The sequence below is a fragment of the Hetaerina americana genome, unplaced genomic scaffold (assembly GCF_022747635.1).
Source record: "Hetaerina americana unplaced genomic scaffold, ioHetAmer1.1.p SCAF_47, whole genome shotgun sequence".
NCBI lineage: Eukaryota > Metazoa > Arthropoda > Insecta > Odonata > Calopterygidae > Hetaerina > Hetaerina americana.
In genome coordinates, this window is record NW_027287063.1 from 3,554,889 (window position 1) to 3,577,585 (window position 22,697).

Consider the following 22,697-nt stretch of genomic DNA (forward strand, 5'->3'; position numbering starts at 1 on the left):
CCCCAATATCGTCATCCCCTTCCCTCCGCTCCGAACCAAACTCTTCCCTCGCGGGTCGCTTGATTTATGGGCCCCCGCTTCTCACCATGGGGCAGTATCGACCGGGCGCCCCCCTCTCTCCACCCCTATCTCAACAGAACGCCCCCTGGGAACCCCATCTCTTTCGCACCCCCTCCCGTCATAATTCATCAACGTCGCGGGACATCCTGGAGACGGCGGCCTCTCTCGGAATGTTTTTTTATCCGGGAGAGAGGGGTGGGGTGAGAGGGGGAGGGGGTTGAAAGGGGGAGGTGATGAATGGGGGAGGGAGACATTCCGGGGAACGAGCCGGAAGGAGGTGCGATCGCAAAAGTTATCATCTCGCCCCCCTCTGCCCACGGCCGTTTATTGAGTGAAGAGCGAGACTGGTTCCCATGGTCTCCCCTCCATCGCCTCCTCGTGGCAATCTTTCTTTTTCGTCCAAATTAGGTCGTTAACTCGGTGCTCCAATGTATCGGAAAGGATGCCGCGGCGAGCGTCGTTATCAAAGCCCCCCCCCCCCGCTGTCCGCTTCCCCCCAAGGCACACAAGGGAGTCGCATTCGCAGAGGCACAGTTGTCGCCGCCCGACCCCTCCGTCCACTCCGTCCACTTTTGCGCCCAGTCGACTGCAACGCCTGATCACTCCTCTGCGCGCTAATGTGCCTTCATTTTACGGTTTCGTATTTTTCCTGAGTCGATACATTTTACTGTCTACTTGGAGAAAAATATATTTTTCAGTTCCAAACCAAGTATGGACAGTGGTATTTCCGGGGAGGTATTAATTTTTACTTGAATATAAAATTTGTAATATTTTCTCTTCCTTATAAAAGGTCTATTTTCCATATAAGCATACTAATCTCATAATACCGCGCACACTTTCGAATGAAATGTGTGTATATATTACAGGACGGATTACTACGCAATGAAAATATATACATCGAACATTGGCATTGGGCAATTCTTGGTTTCGATGGAACTCGAGCGTTTTTGCGCCAGAGCGCCGAGGCATTCAAGGAGCTCCAATCGACGGAAATCACGCCAGCATTTCCGACGAAAGGTTTAAATGGAAGAAAATCCTTCTTGCCTCGAAAGAACAGGATGGAGTCTTCGAATCCACATCATCGTTATGAGAGCCTTCCACGTATTTGACAGCAATGTCAACCGGTCACCCAGTTGCCGTTAGTTGTTGCCAGTTGATTTTGTAAATGTTGCAAAGATAAACCTGCGAAAAAGGCAACTGAAGATGAAAAAGCCGAGTTGGCAAGAGCCAATGCAAAGGGACCGGTTTCACTTGCCTCAGTGGGAAGATGTGATGAACCATGAACCTCAAGATTAAAGAGGCACCAGAAAAGTTGAAATGGGAGAAAACGAAGGATTTGGTATTTTTTTTTAATTTCCAGAAGAAGAAGGATGCGCATAGTAGTATTGGACTGAGTGTGCGATATTTGATGGCGATGGTTAGAGTGTTATAAATAGATTAGAGTTTTGAAAAGATGCTGGAAAAGTAATTGGGTAGTGGATAAGATGGATGAGAGATGTGAATTGGGAAATGAATGCTAACATCAGAAGGATGGAGAAAGCAAGTAAGGAGGGAAGTCTTGAGAATAGGAAGATATGAGAGTGCCAAGCACGCACAAGACAGAGCGCTAAAGTAGATGGGGCGTGCAAGAGAAGGAGATGCTTGTAGAAGAGGAGTCGAGGAGATGGATGAGGAGGGGAATGCCAGAGTGGTGGTGTTAGACGAGGGAGAGCAGCCAAGGGAGGAGAGGCCCGGAAGCAAGAAGGACTTCAGCAAATCTCTGGACATCTGAATCCCTCCCTTCAATCAAGGCTTCTCTTGCGGCTGGATTCTTGTCCAGGCGATCATTCATTGAAATGCCAGCTCACTTTCGCCGCAGCGAAGTGTCTGGGCTGGATGCACTTGACTCGACCAATGAGGATTCCTGGCCGTCCTCACCTGTAACTGGCCACTTCGGCTATTAATACTCAATTTGAGAATTTATTACGATTATGCACCTAGCTAATGAAAAATTTGTCGAATGGCTATTATTGTCTTAAAAATAAATTTCCACGCAATAATGAGTAAAATATGATTAAAATAGATAACAAGGTAAATACTTTTGATAGAGCGAGAAACATACTTTGTAAATTCCACGAAGTCCTTTTACTGAATTGAAGTATTTTTCTATTCAGTTGGACCGGTTTTGCTAGTCATCAGGTTCATTGTGTATTGTGCCTGATTCTGTCATAGCAAATCCGGTGCTACCAAATAAAACAAATTTATCGTGGATTTAAATAAAATGTGTGAATTGTATGAAAACAATAATGAAGTTCACTGCGCAACACCTGAGGCTATTAATTTTATCAACTTACTTATTCAACGTAACGCAACATATTCTGAGAGTAAATATTATTGGCCTTGACCGGAATTCGAACCCAGATCCCAGGTGCTTTGTCCAGTTAAGCTATCGAGGCGTCCTCTGACACTTCGAGATTTAGGGGCCTTCAAAGGAACAAGATGCTTTGACGAAATACCGTCCAAATAATGTCGAGGGCATTCGTTGTGCGCGATGCGCCGCAGTTCACGAGGTTATTATTATTATTTTTTTATTTTATTACCCTGCAAGCCATCGCTAGGGTGTGTGTCAGGGGGTGAATTCAATCAGACTAATTTTGACCCGAATATGACCCTACCGCGGTCGTACAATGTTATTCTGATCCCTTATCGCTCATGGAAAAAAGACATCTTAAATCTGTTATACGCTTCTAGATCTGTTCTGCATCTCTCTAATTCAATTGACATAAACTCTCCTACCGCAGTACAATGGGACTAATAATACATTTTCAACATAACTGTTCATTTTCAACATAACAGAGACGTCCTTTCAATTTATGCAAGAGTTTCAAATCTGTAATTTAACCTCCGCTCCGTGAGTTATTCCCAGCCTAGCTGCTCTAGTATATTGGATACGCTACTAATTTTATAATAACAACGATTACCAAATCTACCTTCTCCACGCTGCACGCGATCCAATCCGGAAATCAATCCAACTTCGTGAGTATCCCATATAATTGTAACATATTCTAAATGAGGTCTAAACAGCGAATGATAACATTTCTCTTTGAACCTTTCATCACATTTCCACAATACTCTTCTAATAAATCCTATTTTTTTGTTAGCTTGACCACATATTCCTTGGATGTGTTTCACCCAGGAGAGGTCGTGAGTGAGGGTAACGCCTAGGTATTTAATTGAGTCTACACATTCCATTTCGGTGATTCCAATGCAGTTGTTTTCAGTTTTTCTGTGGAGGCGACCGACAGATGACGCCATTTGCGGCATTAGCGATGGACAGGAGAGGGTGAAGGGTGGAGAGAAACCCGGCGTCGGCATTAGCCTACTCTTGCCGAAAGGCGTCAAGGAGTCCGAATTTAACGTCCCATCCGACGGACGTCGTACTCACTCTAGGTCCTCTCCACAAAGCACCTCAAGTAGAAATCGGTATACCGCTGAAAAATATTTGTTGGCTCCAGGTGCCCGGGCCCTCTCGTTGGGAAGCCTGTACGTTAGCCACCGCACCATTCCGATCCCCGTTCCCGATGCAGTAGGCTTTCGGGAGGGAATTGCTCTTTTTCTAAAAATTCATCAATATGCCCTTTTTTAAGTTTCATTCTAATTGCCAAGTGTCGAACCAGGGTTGTATAGAATTTAGGTAATCTGATAAAGCTGCTGTGACTGCAGGATCGCGGAAATCACGTTAAACCACTTAATCGTCGACAAATAAACGTATCATACTAAGAGGCTACGGTGTTAATGTCGTTTACGTAAAGTAGGAATAAAAGTGGTCCGATAACGCTTCCTTGAGGAACACATGGAGTAACTTCCACTGCATTTGAGCTAACTCCATCCATCAGTACTCTCTCTACACGACCATTCAAAAATTTTTAATACAACCCCGAATGTTTTATTTATGCCATATACTTCTAGCTTTGTGAGTAGTTTACTATAAGGTACTTTGTCGATGGCTTTATTTCTTCTCTTCTCCTTTCCGTCCTTTTGACCTTCTCCATCCTTCTCCACACCCACTATTAAAAAGCTTCCATTCTATGGCTATCATCCAGCTTCAACAACCACTTTTCTGTGACGTAGAAAATCACGCTCCATATCTAAGTTTTAACGAGTCTTTTCTTAACATCCTTACTCAATATCCCAATTAACTGTCATCAACTTCCTCCTCCCCGAGAAATACTCTTAGCCTAGCTCAATTCTTCTCTTTACGTCTCTACTACTTTGACAATTGTGGTGCAAACACTTCCAAGGTACGTAAACTGTTCCACCTGCTCTAGTTTTTGCCCTCCTACGTGTATTTACATTTGCTTTTCTCTTTCTGGAGACTCGCATAACCTTTGTTTTATTTTTATTTATTCTCGTCCCATACCCATTGCACTGATTGTAAAATGCGCTCAGTACGAGTAATGCTTCAAATCTTAAATGGATAACTGAAGCTTGGTCATCTGCAAACCTAACTGATTTTACGAATTCCCCGCCCACTTTAATTCCTACCTCCAGTTCTTCCCATGCCTCTTTAATATTTTCCTCTGCGTACAGGTTGAACAGCAACGGTGATAATGGGCAACCCTGCCTTAAGTGTCTTCCTAACACTCCCCATCCGGCCTCCCCGTTCCCCACTCGCACATGAGCAGTGTGAGACATGTACAGGTTGCGGATTAACCTCCTTTCCCTCCAATCTATTCCTATTTTCTGCAGCCGGACGCCCTCTCAAAATCTACGAGACGTAAAAATGCGTCTTAGTTGTTTTTCATATTCCTCTTTAATTGTGACCACATTAGTGTCTGGAATCCAAAGTGATCATTCCCTAAGTAATCAATATTCTCCGTCCTTTTATTGATGGCCATTCGCGCTATTTTGCTGCGTGTCAATTCATTGCTTTACATTTAAGTGAACGAAATGATTTTGTGGGTAGTTAATATTAATTTAATTAATTAATCTTGTTAGAGCCATTATGAAAAGTATCCCCGGATAAGCAGTAACATTAACAGGTGCTTACGATAATATTCCGATTAATACTTCTAATGGCTTTCGTTAGTTTTCAAAATCCAAGAAAAATAGCGTAATCATTAACTATACATATATTTGCATTTTCTCTTATTAATTTATTCTTTTTCAAATTCATTCTCCTTTTACTTCCTTTAATTTTTCCCGAGAAAAGTTTTATAATCCCCAAGTTAATTCCGTGATAATTTCTTTGTCAGTTTGGAGTTAAATATGAGCAGAGCTTAATTTTTAGCCGTCATTAAAAAACGTGGAAATGGAACCAACTCGTTATTGTGCCATGGGACGCGGCATTTAAAATAATTTTCTCCTAACCTAGCTACATAGGGCACCGGACATTAATTTCACTTACGAAATGCTTTTTTCCCGGCATATTTTCCCCACTTTTATCTCCGTTCTCATCCCTCAGCCGCCACCCCAAATGTTAATTACCTCCGGCGTCATCTGGACAGTCACCTTCTTCCTTCTTAATAAATAAACCGTAAAAATTTGCATGAATTAGTTCCTAATGTAAATTTTATCCCTTGAATTTCTAACGAGTTTAATCAAGTGAACCAATGAAGCCCCCTTTTGGAAAGTAAGAAGCTCGCTCTTTCAGAATCATCGTAGGTTCTCCAGGAATGAAATCTTGAAAGCTCCTTATTTCTACGACCCTAAATTTGGTCAAATGGAGTTCCCGCCTCGTTCAAAAATCACAAACCAAGGTCGTGGGAGGGCATCGTGTGCATCCCTTGAAATCCGCGATGCAGAGAAATGCGGCGAATGAAGTCGGAGAATGAGTTGTCTCCCGAGCGAGAGCCGAGGGCCGATTCCAAGGAATTGCGGGGCAAGTGTCGGGTCGGTTCATTTTTACCGTGAAGGCGTGGAGCAATCTCGCGCAACCACCACGCAGTGGCACGTGACCGGCGGGGGAACCGAAGATTTTGTGCATGTTTCATTCCGTTGCGGATGGAAGGCTTGGGAAACAGGAACGGATTTTGAGAGAGGACCGGGTCATCCTCTCTCAAAATCCTGCCTTTTTCCTACCCCACTTCCTAGGGAGTCTCCTCTTCCCCCCCCCCCCACCTCTGCGAATAACAGGAATTTTGAAAGCGCGCCTCCTGGTCGGGGGAGGTCACTGTTCGTGACCTGGAAAATTTATACTCGAGGAAAATATCAAGAGGGTGCTGTCCTTATAAGTTAGACACCACAGTATTATTTTTTCCAATATGTCCCCCGAGTAGGAAGACGTTTTCGCGCAGCAAAACAAACAAATCACCGGGAAAGGTGATTTTTCGCCTGGGGGACATGTTTTGCAAAGTGGAAAGAGATGTGGTCTCAAATTGCAGTTTTCATTCGCGGTCCATACAGTCGCCTCTGACCTCGCCCGAGTCGTGATCACTTCCGACGTGATCCGTGCCTTTGGTGCCGTGGAGGTTTACTCAATTCGATTGGGTGCGTAGTTACGTGCGATGCTCCACGAAGCAGGAACAGTAATCCGTGGGCCTGGTTTCCGCTGCCCGTCGCGCTGCCTGGTGAGGATCGGAGGGACTGCCCTCCGATGCCCACCCCCGGGGGGACGCGCCGAACGGATCTGAGTGTTCATTATCCGTTTTCGTCATTAATCGAGGTTTTTCAGACTTATTTGAAAAACAGGGGGATGGAAGAGAGAGAATTTAGTTCATCTGCGGTGTCGACGTTCGCTTGCCACTTCAAAATGTGGACATGCTGAAAACACCGAATGTTGTGGCATAACAGGCAAACTGGTGCTTATTCACTTTGCGATTTGTGTCGTATTTACTGCGTCAAACATTATTTTTCGAGATTTTCAACAAAAAACACCAATATATGCTTATAAAAATACTGAATCGTGTTTAATACCCATTTAATATTTTTGTGTATATTATGAATTTCATGATGCGTAGAAAACTATGCATGGTTATAAAAATGACCGAATTGAACTTGTCACTCCTTCAAAATGAAACATAATTTTCGCAACAACTTCTTGAGACTCCTATGAATTGATTCTATTATTTCAGTGGTAATTTTTAATCGTCAGTTAAACAGTTTTTGCATATGTGAAAAACTGTGGTCTAAGATAAAAATTGTTGTCAATTTTCATTGATCGACACTCTATTCTAATACATTTCCAACTTCTCTCATGCATTTCCAGTTTGGGCGCACCATGATATTTATGGGTGTTTGAAATTTTCCACTGAAAATAACAGCACCGAACCTTGTACATCTTATGCTTGGATAAATAATTAATGTATGGAGTGAGTGGAGTCGATGCAAACTGAACCATGAGTGGTTTCAAAGACCAACAATATTTTAGGGCGCAGTTGTAATTTGAGGCAGTAGTAAGTCAGCTTGAAAAATGTGTCAATTTTTTATGATGGCTTCATAGGTAATACGTGAAAGTCCTATGCTGTGCTTCTCTTTCCAGGTGGTCATAATCTCATATTTTTCCGTTCAGTAAAAAATGTTATGCTCCAAAATGCATTGCTTTTGACATGCGTGGTCGCAACCTGCCTCTTCGAGAAAATCACCATATGAGTGACATTGATTCTTTGCCAGTCCAGTTGGATCAACAGATCTTAAAATTTTTATTGAAAGGTTTGCTCATACTATTCTGGGAAATATTCAAATTTTAAACATGAAATGAATGCATTAAGTTGTGGTGGCTATTACCCATGTGTCTGGTCGTCTACAGTGGAGCCCTTCGATCGATGCGTCTCGGGTGAAAATGCGTCCATTCTCAATGAGAATTGCTGAATCCTTAAATGTACGGCAGTTCGACGGCGCTCGAATACAATCGTGGAGTACCACCAAGGCGCTTCGTCGGTTATAATAGCGGCAGCGTGCCCCCGGCTAGGGATGATGATATGATTGGATCCGAGTCTTTAGTCTGAGAGTGAGCCAATTGAACTGGGACGAAGGGCGAACCTGTGTTGGTGCGGGGAAGACTTAGCACTCGGCTCCGCAATCCGCTCGGCACCGATTGCGTTACTTCCGCTCTCCCCCTACCCACCCCACCACCCGCCCTTATAGCGACCCCCCGTTACTCGGTGAAGAACTTGGCAGTCAAATTAGTGGGAAGCGTGACTACCACTATGCTCCGGCTAATAGGTTCAACGTACTGCTTCTAATGAGACGTCGAATAGGACCCTAAAAATAACAGGGCACGTTTCTTTTTTTATTCTTCAGATATCGAATGAGCCTCTTTCCAATCCTCTCCCGGTTAATCTCACGCGAGGTGATCGCTTTCGGCAGAAATCAGGAAAACGCTTGCCCTTTGGGGCATAGTCTGGTGCACCTTTGATCACGATTTCAACCCTTCCCTCCCCCCGGCTCGTATGCCTACCCACACGGCATTCACTTCCGGGAATAGTTCCCTCCGAGCCGCGGCCAAGTTTTGATTAAAATTGGCCCGACCCAATTCCGAGGTTCATAATGAAGGCGTGGCGGCGAGGGAGGTCGCCCCCTCGGGCGGGATGCCATATTGTGCAGTCTACGCACTGAAATCATTTGTGTAATTGTCAAGGCGGTCACAAATCAAAGGCAATACAGCTTGACACATCTTGAATACGAGGATGAGGGAAGTAAACAAAAAAAAGTCTCAAAGTTATTAATGTATGTAATGTTTAATTATATTACACACTTAATGAAAAATATCAAATTTCAGGCAAACCATGTTATATCCTTCCCTAAGCCATGGAGAATGGAAATAATTATTTGAATGTACGTTGTATTTGTATGGAATGAGGAATAATTTACCAATATTATATCTAAAGGCCAAAAAAAAGCAAAATTAATATTTTGCTGTGGTTGGCAATCCAAGCAGAGTTTAGTAAAAAATTTGATCAATAACTATTCAAATAAGTCTCCTAACTCGTAGCATGTCTTCAAACTCGCAGATATAACGAATTTTAATTTGTTGTCCTCAACGATAAGGAGTTATTAAAAATTAAGTAGATGCACACATACTGTTATAATTATTTTTTAAATGAGTTGAAACTAATTGCATTTCAGGTCATAAGAACTCCCACCCGTTGCTTTTGAATATGAGATGTTACCCTTATCGGAATAATGATCGCTACGAGAATTTAAAGCAACCTGTAGCATATGGCGAATCAGGATGCGTTCCGAAGGGAATGCAATTAAATTTCCCGCGCCGCTCATATTGGTCGGAGTGGAACTGAAATACTTGGAGTAGGTGTGAGGGACGCTGAGCTTTGCCGCAAAACCAGTCTCAATGCTCTCCAAGCTGTGCAAGCTGCAGGATGTCAGTTATTGTAAACCTCCGCTCGCCGACCGGGTCACGAAAAAAATGGAATCGGCGATCGAGCTACGTAACGCGGTCACAGATTTCGATTTAATATATTTCGGTGGATTATCAATTTTAATAGATTTTAATGGTTTTCATTGTTCGTCAGTGATTGTTTTGAATGATCTCCTAATTTAAAATATGATGAACACCAGGTTGAGCGTGTGTTGTGACATCATCAGCACCAATGGCCAACTTTCCTCCATTTGTCTACAGTATGTTTCTCTTCATTCGCAGGTTGCTGAAGCGAAACCAAATACAGTCCATTGACGACGACGCCTTCTCTGGTCTCGATTCACTCAGAGTTCTGTGAGTAGCGCATTCGGGATTTTCAAATGCTTTGCTGTCACTGCATGGCAGTTTTAATTTGTCCAAGAATTCACCATATGGTCATAAGAAATTGTAAAACTGTGCAAAGTTTGATTTTAAATTTAGACTATCGAAGAAAATGCTTTGGAATGATTTGCAGTTAATTTTAGCATTGGCTATTTGCATAATAAGCCGTTTAGTGTAAATGAGTCGATTTCCCAATTATATTGTATATTAATATCATTTTAACATATGCCAAGTATTTTGACGATTTCTTCGGGAAAACATTAAAAAATATAATCGCATTAGATCTGATAAATAGTTTATTATTCTAACAGTTCACCTAAATTTACTATTCACCACGTACATGGGCGAACGTACAAGCAATATTTTTAATCCTGTAGAAATATTAAGTTTATTTTAAGTTTACTTCAAATGAGTTAATATAAGGTTTTACATCTTTTCAGGGAGCTTGACGACAATTTGCTGACTCAAGTGCCATTGGCTATCGCAAGACTGACAACGCTTCAGGAGCTGTGAGTGACTAGAAAAGTCTTCACCTAGGGGCTTTAAAAAACATTCATGACGGGCAGCACAGAGCATTGAATTTGAATAATAATGATAATCAATGATGGTGCAACTTCCAGCAAAACCTTTTATTAAATAACTACAGAAAATATTTCAATCTTTTTATATTTAGGCCCACAGAATTACCCAGTGAGATAACCTTTTACTATTACCTCAAAAATTTCCCATTGAAATTTAAAGTTCAAATCAAAGCACCGATTTCTGTGGAATTTGACTTTCCTTTTTGATATAAAAATATATACATTTAATATAATTATATTTTTAGATTAATGAGGTAATGATGATATCCGTTGGGTCCATAAAGAGTTATCCTTATTACCCCTTTCCCTCAAACTATTGTGCTATTCAATCGCCTAGTGCGTAATTAGATCATCTGGTCTACAAGGTATGTATAAAAAGTATCGGTCAAAAATAGATGTATTTCCGATTTTGCCCCACTGCCTCAAATTCCTTTGAAGTACATCTCTAGAGAGCGTCGACACAATTTTGCCAGAGCGGTTTTTCCACGACTCGAAGGCTCCTTGGTAGACGGAAGGTCCTTGACGTGCAACGTGCAAGCTTCTTTGACGACACTTTGACATGGTGGTGTCCTAAAAGGGAGGTTTTAATTTTTGGGGATAAAAAATAGTCTGCTGGTGCCAAGTCGGGACTGTAAGGGGTTGGGGAATTGTCGCGATGACGTTGCAGAAGGCCTTCGCTAGCAGACAATTGACTCTGCTCTTGGTCATCCGTCAAGACCTTTTGGGCGAGTTTAGCGCATTTCTTACGCTTCGCCAAATTTTCAGTGATAACGGTGTGCCCTGTCCCTGTCTTATGAATGCCAATATACGATCAGTGATGATTAATGAATGCATTGCAGAAAATAAGAATCCACTTGAGGGATACGTGGCTCGTCAACAACCGGTACATTTCTCGGACACTTTAGGTGTGAGTGGTGGATGGAGAGTCGAAATGGGCAGTGTTAGGAAATACGCAAGGCAGTGGTATCCATTATCACCTGTGCTGCTCAATGCACCCGTATACGTGGAGAAAATAATTTAAGAGGCATTATGGGAAGAACTGGAGATAGGAAGTCGGCGGGAAATTCGTAAATTAAGTTAGGTTTACTGATGATTAAGCTCTAGATTACCAGTTAGCCCAGGATTTGCAAGGGTTGCTGAGTGAATTGGTAATCCAGTGCGATGGATACGGGATGAGAATAAACGTAAACAAAGCAAATGCATTCCTGCTCTCCATAATGGTAAAGGCTAAGCTGAACATTAAAATAGGAGGGCACAAACTAGAGCAGGTGGAGCAGTTTATGTATAACAACACTTCTTACTACCAATCCTAATATTGTAGCAACAGTAAATTTAAATCAACCGAGGATATCTTTCTTTAGTTTATTGATGGACAATTGCGAGCTTATTCCTTTTTCACACTTTACATTTGTTGATTCTATAATTTTGTGTTTGAGTGAATTATTTTTCCGCAATCCGTTTCCAGCAAAGATGAATCATGAATTTCATTTTCGATGAAATTTTTGGGTGCAATGAGCCCTTACCTTATTGAGTGAGAGAGTGAGACTGCATACTCATGCCTCCCAGATTATCCGGCATCAGTTTCATCTCCCCCTTCCCTTGCCTCCTTCGCATTTCCCCAGCCCCTCTTCACTGTCCATTCCTCACACTTCTTCCCATGCCTTCCTCCCTGCCTGGATTTTCTTCTCCCAAACCGTATTTCAAAAGCCCCCAGTCCAAGTTTCCCATTCCTCTCATCTCACACATTTCCTCCACGCTTTCTGATGTTGTTCTGCTCCAGCTCACGCAGTTCCCTTAGTGTTTCTAATTCTTAATCATCTTTGTCTAAACCTTAAGGATTAGACAAAGATGATCACCCACCTCTTTGAGGAACGCCCCCTATTTCCATTTCTCTGTATTTTCCTCTTTTGCCTCTTGCCGCGTTTCCATCGCCATGCGACATTAGAGGCGATAGAAAGTGCAACATTTGCTTGAGTCCAATCCATACTGACACTCGCCTTTTCTTCTCATTCCATATGCATTTATTTTTCATTTAGAGCCTTAAAATTCACCCGCTTCCACCTGCTTTTCGCGGATAATTCTTCGTAGTTGGGACAATCGTGGCCCCACTCATTAAATGTAACCAGGCTCACTTGCATTTCGTCCCAGGGTCCGCAGTGTAGCACTTCTGTTTTTTAGCTAGCCGATGAATGCTATTCCCACGGGGAAGTCTTTTCTCTCCTACAAGTACAGATTAGTCATCTGAAATCATAGAAGTTCCAGCGGCATCGCCGGTGCAACAAAGCGTGCCATTCATGGATGCTTGAGGCGCCTGTGCTTCAAAAGCCATGCCGCAGACTTCATTTCATATTTCACTTTGACGATCCAAATGATTCTAAGTAGCAGTTCTTTTGGAATATACGGTTTGCGACGGCCAATCATTACATTGCAAAATCAATTTTAAAATATTTTGCCCTGTGTATATTATTATGAATTCATTTTTCATTGATGGAGGTGAATCATTATTATCTGTCAGTTAAATTGCCCTCGTAGAACAGACCATTTCCAATAAGAAAAGGGTTGTTTTAATGATGTGCAATACTCATTACTTCAATACATCAAGTTAAGTATCAGAGAACTTGTAACTGTGTTCACTAATCTTTTCCTTTTTTATTCGCATTTTTAGATTCTTTGATTTTAATATATAAGTTTAACAGGCAGGCATACCACCGTTTCACATCCCTGGCGAGGGAGGATTTGGTCATCGCCAGGGAGGTATGTTCTGATGAAAACCTCCAAAGAGCTGCTTAGCATTCATTTCATTCAGATTTTTGGAATCCCCAAGGGGAAATCAAGAAAATACAATTTTAGTGTAATTTTGAATCACATTTTTGATTTCCTTAGACCTTTTTTAAGGTTACAAATTGATTTTAAGCAAGCAACTTAATGCACACTTAATTGAATGTATTCCACGCACCATTTTCTATTTCACTCAACATTCTCAGAACTTGCAGCACTACTTCTCGTGCCTGCAAGCAAATAAAGACTCACTCTTTGACTTTGGCTTCACCGAGCATTATCAAAAGGAGCAATGCCTTGTTGCAATAGACACTTGCCTCTCTCTATTCGCCGCTGCTTCCTTCAGGCAAACATACATGATCTGAAGTCCTGCTGCATGTTCTCTGAAGGAAGCAGCTCTGGGACGTCCTCTCTGTTTCTTCCCTACAACTAACTATCCCTTCGTATATGCTCTCAAGGCATTGGTAGTTCTGCCTTAGTAAATGTCCCATTAATTTTTCTTCTTTTCTTCCATTTCTTGTCCTTAGGAGCAATCTCTTCTCTTTCACACTCCTGCTGACACTTTTTTCATTCCTTTTCCTTTCCACCCTGCTTCTCCATGTTGGTTTCCTCCAAGTCCACTTTTCCATCGCCTCCTGTTCTTTCCTGTCCACTTTCCCGATTGTCCATGTGTCTCACATCCATAACTCCATCCATACACTCCACACGAACGTTTTCATCGACTTTTTCCTGGTTTCTATGCATAGGTGGTTGTACATACGCTAGTAAATTCTTCTTGTTTTGAGACGCTTGTTTTGCCAAGGCTATTCTCCTCTCAAACTCAGTCTCACATGTGTTTTTGTTGTTAACTGGGCCGAATGATTATGGTATAAGGAGAGTCTTGGTCGCGGATGTCGACTGAGTCAAAAACCAATCACGTCGTACTGATCGCACTTCTTTCATTGCAGTCTGGGTGCGAGGCAAAATAATCGCATTATAATAAATACCCTGACCCCTCCCCCCCTCTTCTCCCTCTCACCCCCGCAGGTCCGTTTCCGGCAACCGCATTACGTTCCTGGAGGCGGGCCTCCTCCAGCGCGCCAGTTCACTCACCATCCTCGAGATCCGAGGCAACCCGCTGCTCCGGATCCACCCGGACGCCTTCGCCTTCCTGCCGAGGCTCCGAAAACTGTAAGTGCACCCAAAAACCTTTTGGGAAGGATATCAACTCATTTTACCCCATTGCCTCATTGCAATTATTCCATTCACCGCATGAATTGGGAATAATTGAAAATATATCGAGGAGGTGAGAAAACGGCGATTTAATAGAATTAAAAGGAGTAGGATAGTGTTTGCGGAAGAGGTCTCAGCGAGAGTATGGAAATCTAGGGCAGATGCGCTCGGAAAAAAGTTAATCAAAGGTTAACGGTGTTTCTGTAAGGAGCGTGCCGATGTATGGATCGGATACCTGGTCTTTGAGGCTAGAAGGCTAATTTATGGATGATGCTTTTGAGATTTGGTAATGAATTACCGAATCATAAAATATCAGGAAGTAATTTGAAAAGCGGTGGGCGAAGAGAGGGATTGGCGAGGTGATATCCGAAAGGATGAAAAAGTGGGCGGAGGAAATATCGAAAGAAAGTGAGACTTATAAAGGGCTCTGGTGGAAAGAAGAATGCAGGCTGAGCTAGAGGAAGGAAGAGCTAATTGGACGGCATGGGGGAGGGGGTGGGGTTACGAAGCATTTATGTTCCCAACGCCCCAAATCGTCAGAGTTCACCGAAACGCTCGCCCCCGCGGTAGGTGGTGACCTTGAACGCCGGCCGGACTTGTTGGCCTGATTAACCCAACCGGCTTGTTTACTACACATTTTCGTGAATTCAATGTGACCTACGTTCGTAGAATTAAAGGAAGTAACTCCAGTATAATTTATAGCTCTGCTGCCCACAGGCGAAAAGCAGAGCTCATTGAACGGTTGGTATTTGAACGCAGGATTGCATTTTTCAGTCACTTGGTTTATGGAAAAGAGAAACTGCGTAGATTGAATCAGATGGTCGTAGGTGGAGACATGAAGAGGGATGGGAACGAACCGGAGATGGAGAGGAAGGTATTGATTGGGCAGTAGTGCGTGGAGAAGCATTTTGAAGGAAGGCAACCCGTAGGTGAGCAATAAAGAGGGGCGTTCAAGGCTGCTCTAGGCTGGAGAAAGGTACAATGCGAAATGAAGATTAGTACTTAAAGGGGAAGAGAGAAGAAAGTCAAAACTATTTGGCAATCGGGAAGGAAAAAAATTGCTCACATCATCCACGTATTTCAGTAGTTCGTGAAGGCCCGTAATTATCTCCGTCGAACATTCCAAATATGCCTCAGCCATGTAGACCCTCAGTTAATTTAATCATCCGTTTTAAAAATAAAATAATGTTATGCCCTAATTTTATTTCTGAACTTCAATTTTTCAAATATAATGTATTGTAAACTTATGAAAGTACACGAAACGCCGTTCCTCCAATGTTGCTGCTTAAAATTCACGCCTGGCCCGTGTTGGCGCTCGGGGCGCAACATTCCGTGATCCTGTACCTTCGGTCGCCCCCAGGATCCTGTCGGAGGCACGAGAGCTTCGCAGCTTCCCCAACCTCAACGGCACGTCCTCCCTGGAGATCCTCCGCCTGGACCGAGCCAACATTGCGGACACGCCCGACAACCTGTGCATCACCTGCCCCCGGCTGAAGAGTCTGTGAGTACCCGTATCTCGCCTTTTATCTGCTGACTTATTCACTATCGCCATGCGATATGCCATGTGTGCCAATGTTGCCGGTGAACACGGAGCACTTGGGGGTGTTAGCAGTGAAACTGAAGTGGACACGAAAGAATGTGAATTGATGGTTTGAGAGGAAGGGATGGGTGCCAAATAAATATGGCCAAAGAGATTGTCAAGACGCGATGTAGGCGCGATACTCTGCGAGCGATCGCTAGGCTTCGTGGCGGGGGGTGATTCCAGGCGACATCAAAATTAAAGCTTGGTAAAATATTAGCTGCCGAGTGGGATGTTAAATGTTTCGAATAGTCTAAATTCTTTTTATGACAGCTTACATGCGCTTCGGTTTCTAATAGTGCTGACGGTTAATAAAAGTGCTAAACTCTTCTCCGTTAGAGAGAGGCGAGAGACTAGTTCGAAGAATTGAGAAGAGTAAAAGAAGGGTCGGGCAAAACAATGCATGCCTTCGGCATTTGTTGTCGGAAGTATCGAGAGCAGAGGAGCATCTCGTAGGTACGTCTGGATGCGACCGAGACGGAAGAAGTGTCCGGACTGTCGAAGAAATCCACGAAAGGGTTTGAGTTACCATTCGCAACCCTGAAAATTAGGCTTTTCGAACGACATTTCCTTGACCGACAGAGAATGGTGTGAAGGGCACGTCTGTGCGTTCGTAAGGGTGTTTTTCCATTTTGTCAGTGAGAAGCCACACTCGGTAAGAGGAAGGGGAATAGGAAAAGATCTGATCAATTAACTGGAATATTCTGTTTATCGGATACCTATCGAATATCTATCGGATAACCAATAGTTGAAATATGAAAGATGTTTAATGTGGTGAGATGAAGACAGAGGATATCTAAATTTGATTGAGGAAGTTAATTGGTTAAGTTTATCTGTAAATAAAACTGTTCTACAACTGACTGAAAACAGTAATAAAGTTCCAAATGGTCCATTGCCAATAAGAATTTCTATTTCCAATGATGCTGTTTTAATGGTGTTCACGAACCAAGACAACATTTTAGGTGTCAGAGAACTTGTAACTACAGGTATGTTCTTCAATCTTTTCCTTTTTCAATCAAATTTTTATGATCTCCGATATTGATGTATTTTTTTAATGAGCATACCACCGTTTTACTTTCGTGGTAAGGATTTGTTCCACCAGAGATCATCTATAGCTTGTCGACCGATTGGTAGATTACTTCTTAATCGACGATAGCACAAAAGAGGAGACGCCTCGTTCTCACGGAAGGTCGAATTTCACGTGTCTTCCCGCCTCGTTCCCGACTTATCAATTGATCTTATGATACTTTCGATCAGATTCCAATATTATGGCTGAATTTTTATCCTAACTATACGTTTTATTTCCGTAATTCGATACTAATAAACAGATCTATTCAGTATTGTATCGCAATTTATTTTTTTTCATATTTACCTTAGCTATAGATTTTCAAATTTTCATCGTGACCATTGTCTGGGCTTCCTTGTGTGATATCACAATTTCAGACAAATCATCGTTTAACAAATATGTATAATGTGTGACCGTAAATAGCATGCAATATTCTAAAACTTATTTTGCTGTTTACCGTTCAAATCGTGAGCTGGTGATGCGGTCCATGATGCATTTAACAAAGAATCGCAAGCTCTCTTGACACCCGAGTGAGCGTGGCGACGCCTGGCAGGCGCCAGATATTCAAGATACGATAGGTCGGGCGACTGTAAATCACGGAGAGATTAAAGCTGGGTTAATACCACTTTTTTAATTTTAATTTCACAATTAACTGAAATCAACGCAGCTGTTTTTTCTTCCCGTAATGGATCATTCATTGGCCGTTCAATCCTAAGATTGGTTGACTGCAGCCCTCCATCCTACCCTATCCGATGCTAATTGGCTTACTTCTTGGTATTTTTTGCAATGCACTTTCTTCTTTATTTGTCCCATTTGCATATATATCTCTTGGCCTTCTTCTTGGGACTTTTCCCTCTATAATGTATATCCTTTAAGAATCCATTGTGCCTCAGGGTGTGGCCAATCCATCTGTTTCTTCTTTTCTCTACGGTGTTCCATAAGGTCCCTTCTTCGTCTATCCTGTATTCTTCTCTATACTTCTTCATTTATTATTTTATCCGTCCATTTGATCTTAGGCATCCTCCTCCAGCACTAGGTTTCAAAGGCCTCTAGTCTACTCTTCCGATGGTCCATGCTTCTTATCCATAGAGTGCCACGCTCCATACGAATGTTATCACGTATTGTTTCCTCGTCTGTAGTTCTATCTTCTTTGAACACAGCAGTTGTCTTTTCATTGTGAATGCTCTCTTAGCTTGAGCTATTCTTCGCTTGATGTCTGTAGTATTTATTCCATCCCATGTGATGGTACTTCCGAGATAGGTGAAGGAATCCGTCGCCGCAAGGGCGTGTGGCAGGGGGTTTAAGGTCACCACCCGTAAAAGGGAACAAAACCACCTGCAAAATCAACACATCCATGAAAAATCTATACCCACAGTGGCGTATACATTCATACAAAAATCCTTTCTTACAAAAATTACACCTTAGGATTTAGTGAAAAATTTATCCAATGACGTGCAAGCTAGAATTTGACAAGTAAGAAGCGAAATTCCACTACCACATGGGCATGCAACATACAACGACCTCCTCCCCCAAGGACACCTGTAGGGAATGTGACTCAATTCATTGCCCCTATCCATTGGTGTATGAACTGTTGTAAAATCTGTTTTAGGGATTAATTGCGGTAATATCCCGTAAAACCGACTCAAAATACAACAAGTTTTGCATAAAAAAGTATCGGTAATAATTTTGTCCTGACGTGTGGAAGAAGTTCGGACCGCCGTAAGTTAAGTGCGCGCATGATTGTATTATTGGCATTGATAAGATGATAGTGCACAAACCATTATATTACTGAAAATTCGGCATTGCGAAAGATCCACGCTAAATTCGTCCAGCCGAAGGTCTTCGGACGGATGACCAAGAGCAGAGTTGAGCGTCTGCTTGCGAAGGTCTTCTGCAAGGACATTGCCACTATTCCCCAACCCCCTTACAGCCCCGACTTGGTACCAGCAAATTATTTCCTAATCCCTGAAGTGAAATCCTCCATTTAAGGCACCACCATGGGACCCTAAGTGCCGCCAAAGAAGCTTGCACGCGTACCCTTGAGGACCATCTGCCTACCGGGGAGCCTTCGAGTGGTGGAAAAGCCGCTCCGGTGAAAGTGTATCGGTATTTCCTTCGAAGAATATTAAGGCATGGTGGCAATATCTTAAATAAATCTATTTTTGCCTGATACTTTTTATACAAGCCATGCTCATACATGCACCTCAACTGATCATACTCTTTTCTGAAGCTCTTGACTGCACGATTCGTAATGGAGTGTCATTTGTCACGCTACAGAGTTCAGTTCAGGATTTCCAGATGAGTATTTGAATTAAAACTCGCCAAGTGGTTGATTTAAAAGAGAAGGCAGTCGCCCGGATAGAGGTCATGCGTTAATCATGGGCATTTGCATATTTCTCATTAAAGGAGGAAAATACGAGGGTCATCCGGAAAGTAGTACCCGTTCGTGCCGCATGAAGTGCTGACGACGCGAGTAGCCGCTGGACGAGGTCAGATAGCTTCAGTGGCTTGTCTGCCTTCTCTGAGCCAAGTTGCGTGACGCTAGCATTGCCTGTGTTGTTTCTGTGATTGTTTACAATGTTTAAAAAAATTGAGAACGCCGCCAGTTGTGAAGTGAGGGCAGTGATTAAATTCCTCAATGCAAGAAACGTTCGCCCATGTGATATTCATCGCCAATTAAAGGAGGTGTATGGAGACAATGTAATGGACGAGTCGTCTGTTCGGCGGTGGTGTCGCAACTTCAACATGGGGAGGGGGAACACACACGACGATGAGCGTTCGGGGAGACCGTCTGTCATTACAGACCAACTGGTGAGCTCAGTTGACGAATTCGTGAGGAACGATCGGCGCGTCACAATTGATGACATCTGTGAGCATTTTCCCAATGTTTCTCGAACAATTGTTCATGAAATTGTTAAACACCATCTGCATTATGCAAAAATTTGTGCAAGATGGGTCCCTCGCGTATCTCAATGAGCTGGCGGCGAAGGACTATGCAGCAGGAATACAGAAACTTGTCACACGTTATGACAAATGCCTTAATTTGCTTGGAGATTATGTTGAGAAGTAGTTTAAAGTATCCTCTTTCAAATAATTTTTTTTATGTTTGTTAATATTTACTTTTGTGTCTTTATTTCACGAACGGGTACTACTTTCCGGATGACCCTCGTAGCTGTGAACTGGAAATCCATGAGCAACACAAAAACTACGATGACTTTTCTAAATAATTTCCACGCGTGGCATAAACTACTCCGAAAGTGAATAATTAATCACAGAACGCTTATTTTTCATTTGAACATAATTAGTGTGTGCTGTAAATTATATAATAATAGATTATATTAATATCTAAAGTTAATTGAGTCGTACGTCAGCCGAATGGGAGTTGGAAGGATGTATAGGAGTCCGGAGTTGGATGAGAGATACTTCGCAGCCTATCTCCGTCCGTGATTGATAGAAAGAACACGCCCCTCTCGGCCGTAATAGTAATCAAAGAATGAATGACCTCCCAATGGGATCGTTTACCTCACACATTCTCCATTTTCTGACCTCTACAATAAATTATAACTCGAAAGTAGTGAGCTTTACTTTTTTCTTGAAATCATTGTCAATTAGGGGGAACAACTTTTTCCTCTCAATGTGATCATCATCAAATGCAACCCCCCTTTCAGATGTTCGCTTCCATGGATATCCCCCCTTGACTTCTTCCTGGCACAGTTTTGCCCGTATCAGTTTCTTCATTCTATACATTTCGTATTCTATGATTTATGCATCATAAATTATATATATCGTATGGGTAATTCCTAGTAATTCTATTAAAAAACACAACAGTTTCTCGTAATAAATCCACATAAAAGTTTGGCAGCCTAAAACTGTCTGCCGCGACGCATCTTGTAGGTCATGATGTGCATAACGCAAACCTGACCTCGATGTAGAGTGCGTGGCGCTCTGGTGCACGCGTTCGTCCCGGGGGTCTGGTGTGGAGGGTGCTGTGGCCCCTCCCGCCGTGGTGTTCTGGTCCTCGGAAGTCGGAAGAGGGGGGGGAGGGGTTGAGGGTGGCGCCGGGATTTCACTTCCGACGGCAAACCGGTCCCTACTCGACGGATTCGGATGAATGGACGTCGCTTCGACCCGACTGTGACCTTGCGGGGAATATGGAGGGACGAACGGGGGGGAGGGCGTGCACGCCAAGCACGCACCACGATGCAGTGGACGCAGGAATCACCATATACGACGCAGCAGTTTGCCCCACTCACGGTCTTTAAAAAAAGGGAGCACCTTCATCAATCATGCTATCTGTTTACATTTAATAATATTGAAACAAGTGGTCTGCCCCAATGGCTCATTCCTTATAATTCTCACAACATAGTATTCAAAGTTTTGCAACTGTTCAATAAATAAGAATCAAAATTGTAATTTAATTGTTTTAATTGGAATTTTCGTGGAAACGTTCATCGTCCTTATCATCTCCACTTCGGGCATTGCCCTTCGTGGATATTCATGATGTCCTAACCCACTGCTAGTCTCTCTCTCTCTCTCTCTCTCTGGTGCCCTACTCCCATATTTAGGGCCGTTCTTTGAAGTTATCCGCCCACTCTCCCCTTGGACGCCTCTATTGTTCCCACGTGCCCACCCGCAGCACTCCTGACAACCATCTCCCTCCCCCCTCCCACTGCGCGACCCTCACAGTGTTGCCGTTAACCCCCAAGAGTGTGTGGACTGCATCCTCATAATCCTCATCCTAACTTCGCTCTTTTTATCCTGCCGATTTCAAATTTCTCCTTTCCCGCCACTCGCCCAGAACACTGGTTCTCTTCCCGATGTACTTGGCATTTGTCGATTTTTTGCGCCATAAAAGAATACCTGCCGCAAAAAAACCCAATCATTACCTTTTTCAATATTTACATAATTTGACACACCTTTTTTGGTTGCTCTGAAATGTTATTGCAGAGCCATCCCATTTCTTGTGTTGTTGTAGATTTAACCCTTTCAGTGTCGTATTGTATCCTACATGTAGGATACGTGACATGCATCCTGCATCCTCGTAGTCGTCGGAATTTATATAATTATCTATTTTCGTGTCGTTTATTCTAATTTCACATTTCTGGCATATTCCTTTCCAACTCATCATGATTTTTCTCCGTATTTGATTTCATTCCACATCCCTTTTTAATATTTTAAATGTTATTCGATGTATTTTTAGTTTAGCTTTTGTTATTTCAGCATGGCTTTGAATGGCCGTTCGTCTTCATTTTTCCAGTTCTCAAGTGAGCTTCGGTAGTTTCGCCCGCACTTGATTGCTATTTTTTAAAATAAGCGGTGGAATTTGTCTCGGTGCCACTCTGGTAAAAATTTACAATTGTAAATACGAAAAAGTTATGAATCAATATCTTTATTCACCATTTGTCATTTGTTTTTTTGCGTCACCTTAAGTGTCAAACTATTGTAAGCATTAAATTCCTCAAAAATTATCTTCACATTATTCGAAAGATAGAGCCCAATTGTCATGTCCACATGCCTAACCATAAAAAATCCTTACTGAGGCCGTTACACATTGGATGCAAGTACATATTTAGTTTTACAGTAGATGCCGGCTCAGAATTGAAGTAGCGAGTTCTCGCCTTGGTCACAATGAAGCACACCAAATTTCAGCCAATCAGCGATCAAATCACTGTTCTCCCACTTCGGCCGATAGAAACAAGCCGTATGTTGCTTGAGGCTTCGTTTTGAACATAATATAGAAATGTA

General features: G+C 42.6%; 1 protein-coding gene across 1 annotated transcript in view; it reads left to right on the plus strand.

Moving 5' to 3' along the window:
- rk (G-protein coupled receptor rickets) overlaps positions 1-22,697 on the plus strand; it is a 153,017-nt gene that overhangs the window by 81,572 nt on the left and 48,748 nt on the right. The window contains exons 4-7 of the mRNA XM_071591471.1: positions 9,638-9,709; positions 10,177-10,245; positions 14,122-14,265; positions 15,668-15,808. Of these exons, the coding sequence (XP_071447572.1) occupies positions 9,638-9,709; positions 10,177-10,245; positions 14,122-14,265; positions 15,668-15,808 (426 nt within the window). The remainder of the gene's footprint in view (positions 1-9,637; positions 9,710-10,176; positions 10,246-14,121; positions 14,266-15,667; positions 15,809-22,697) is intronic.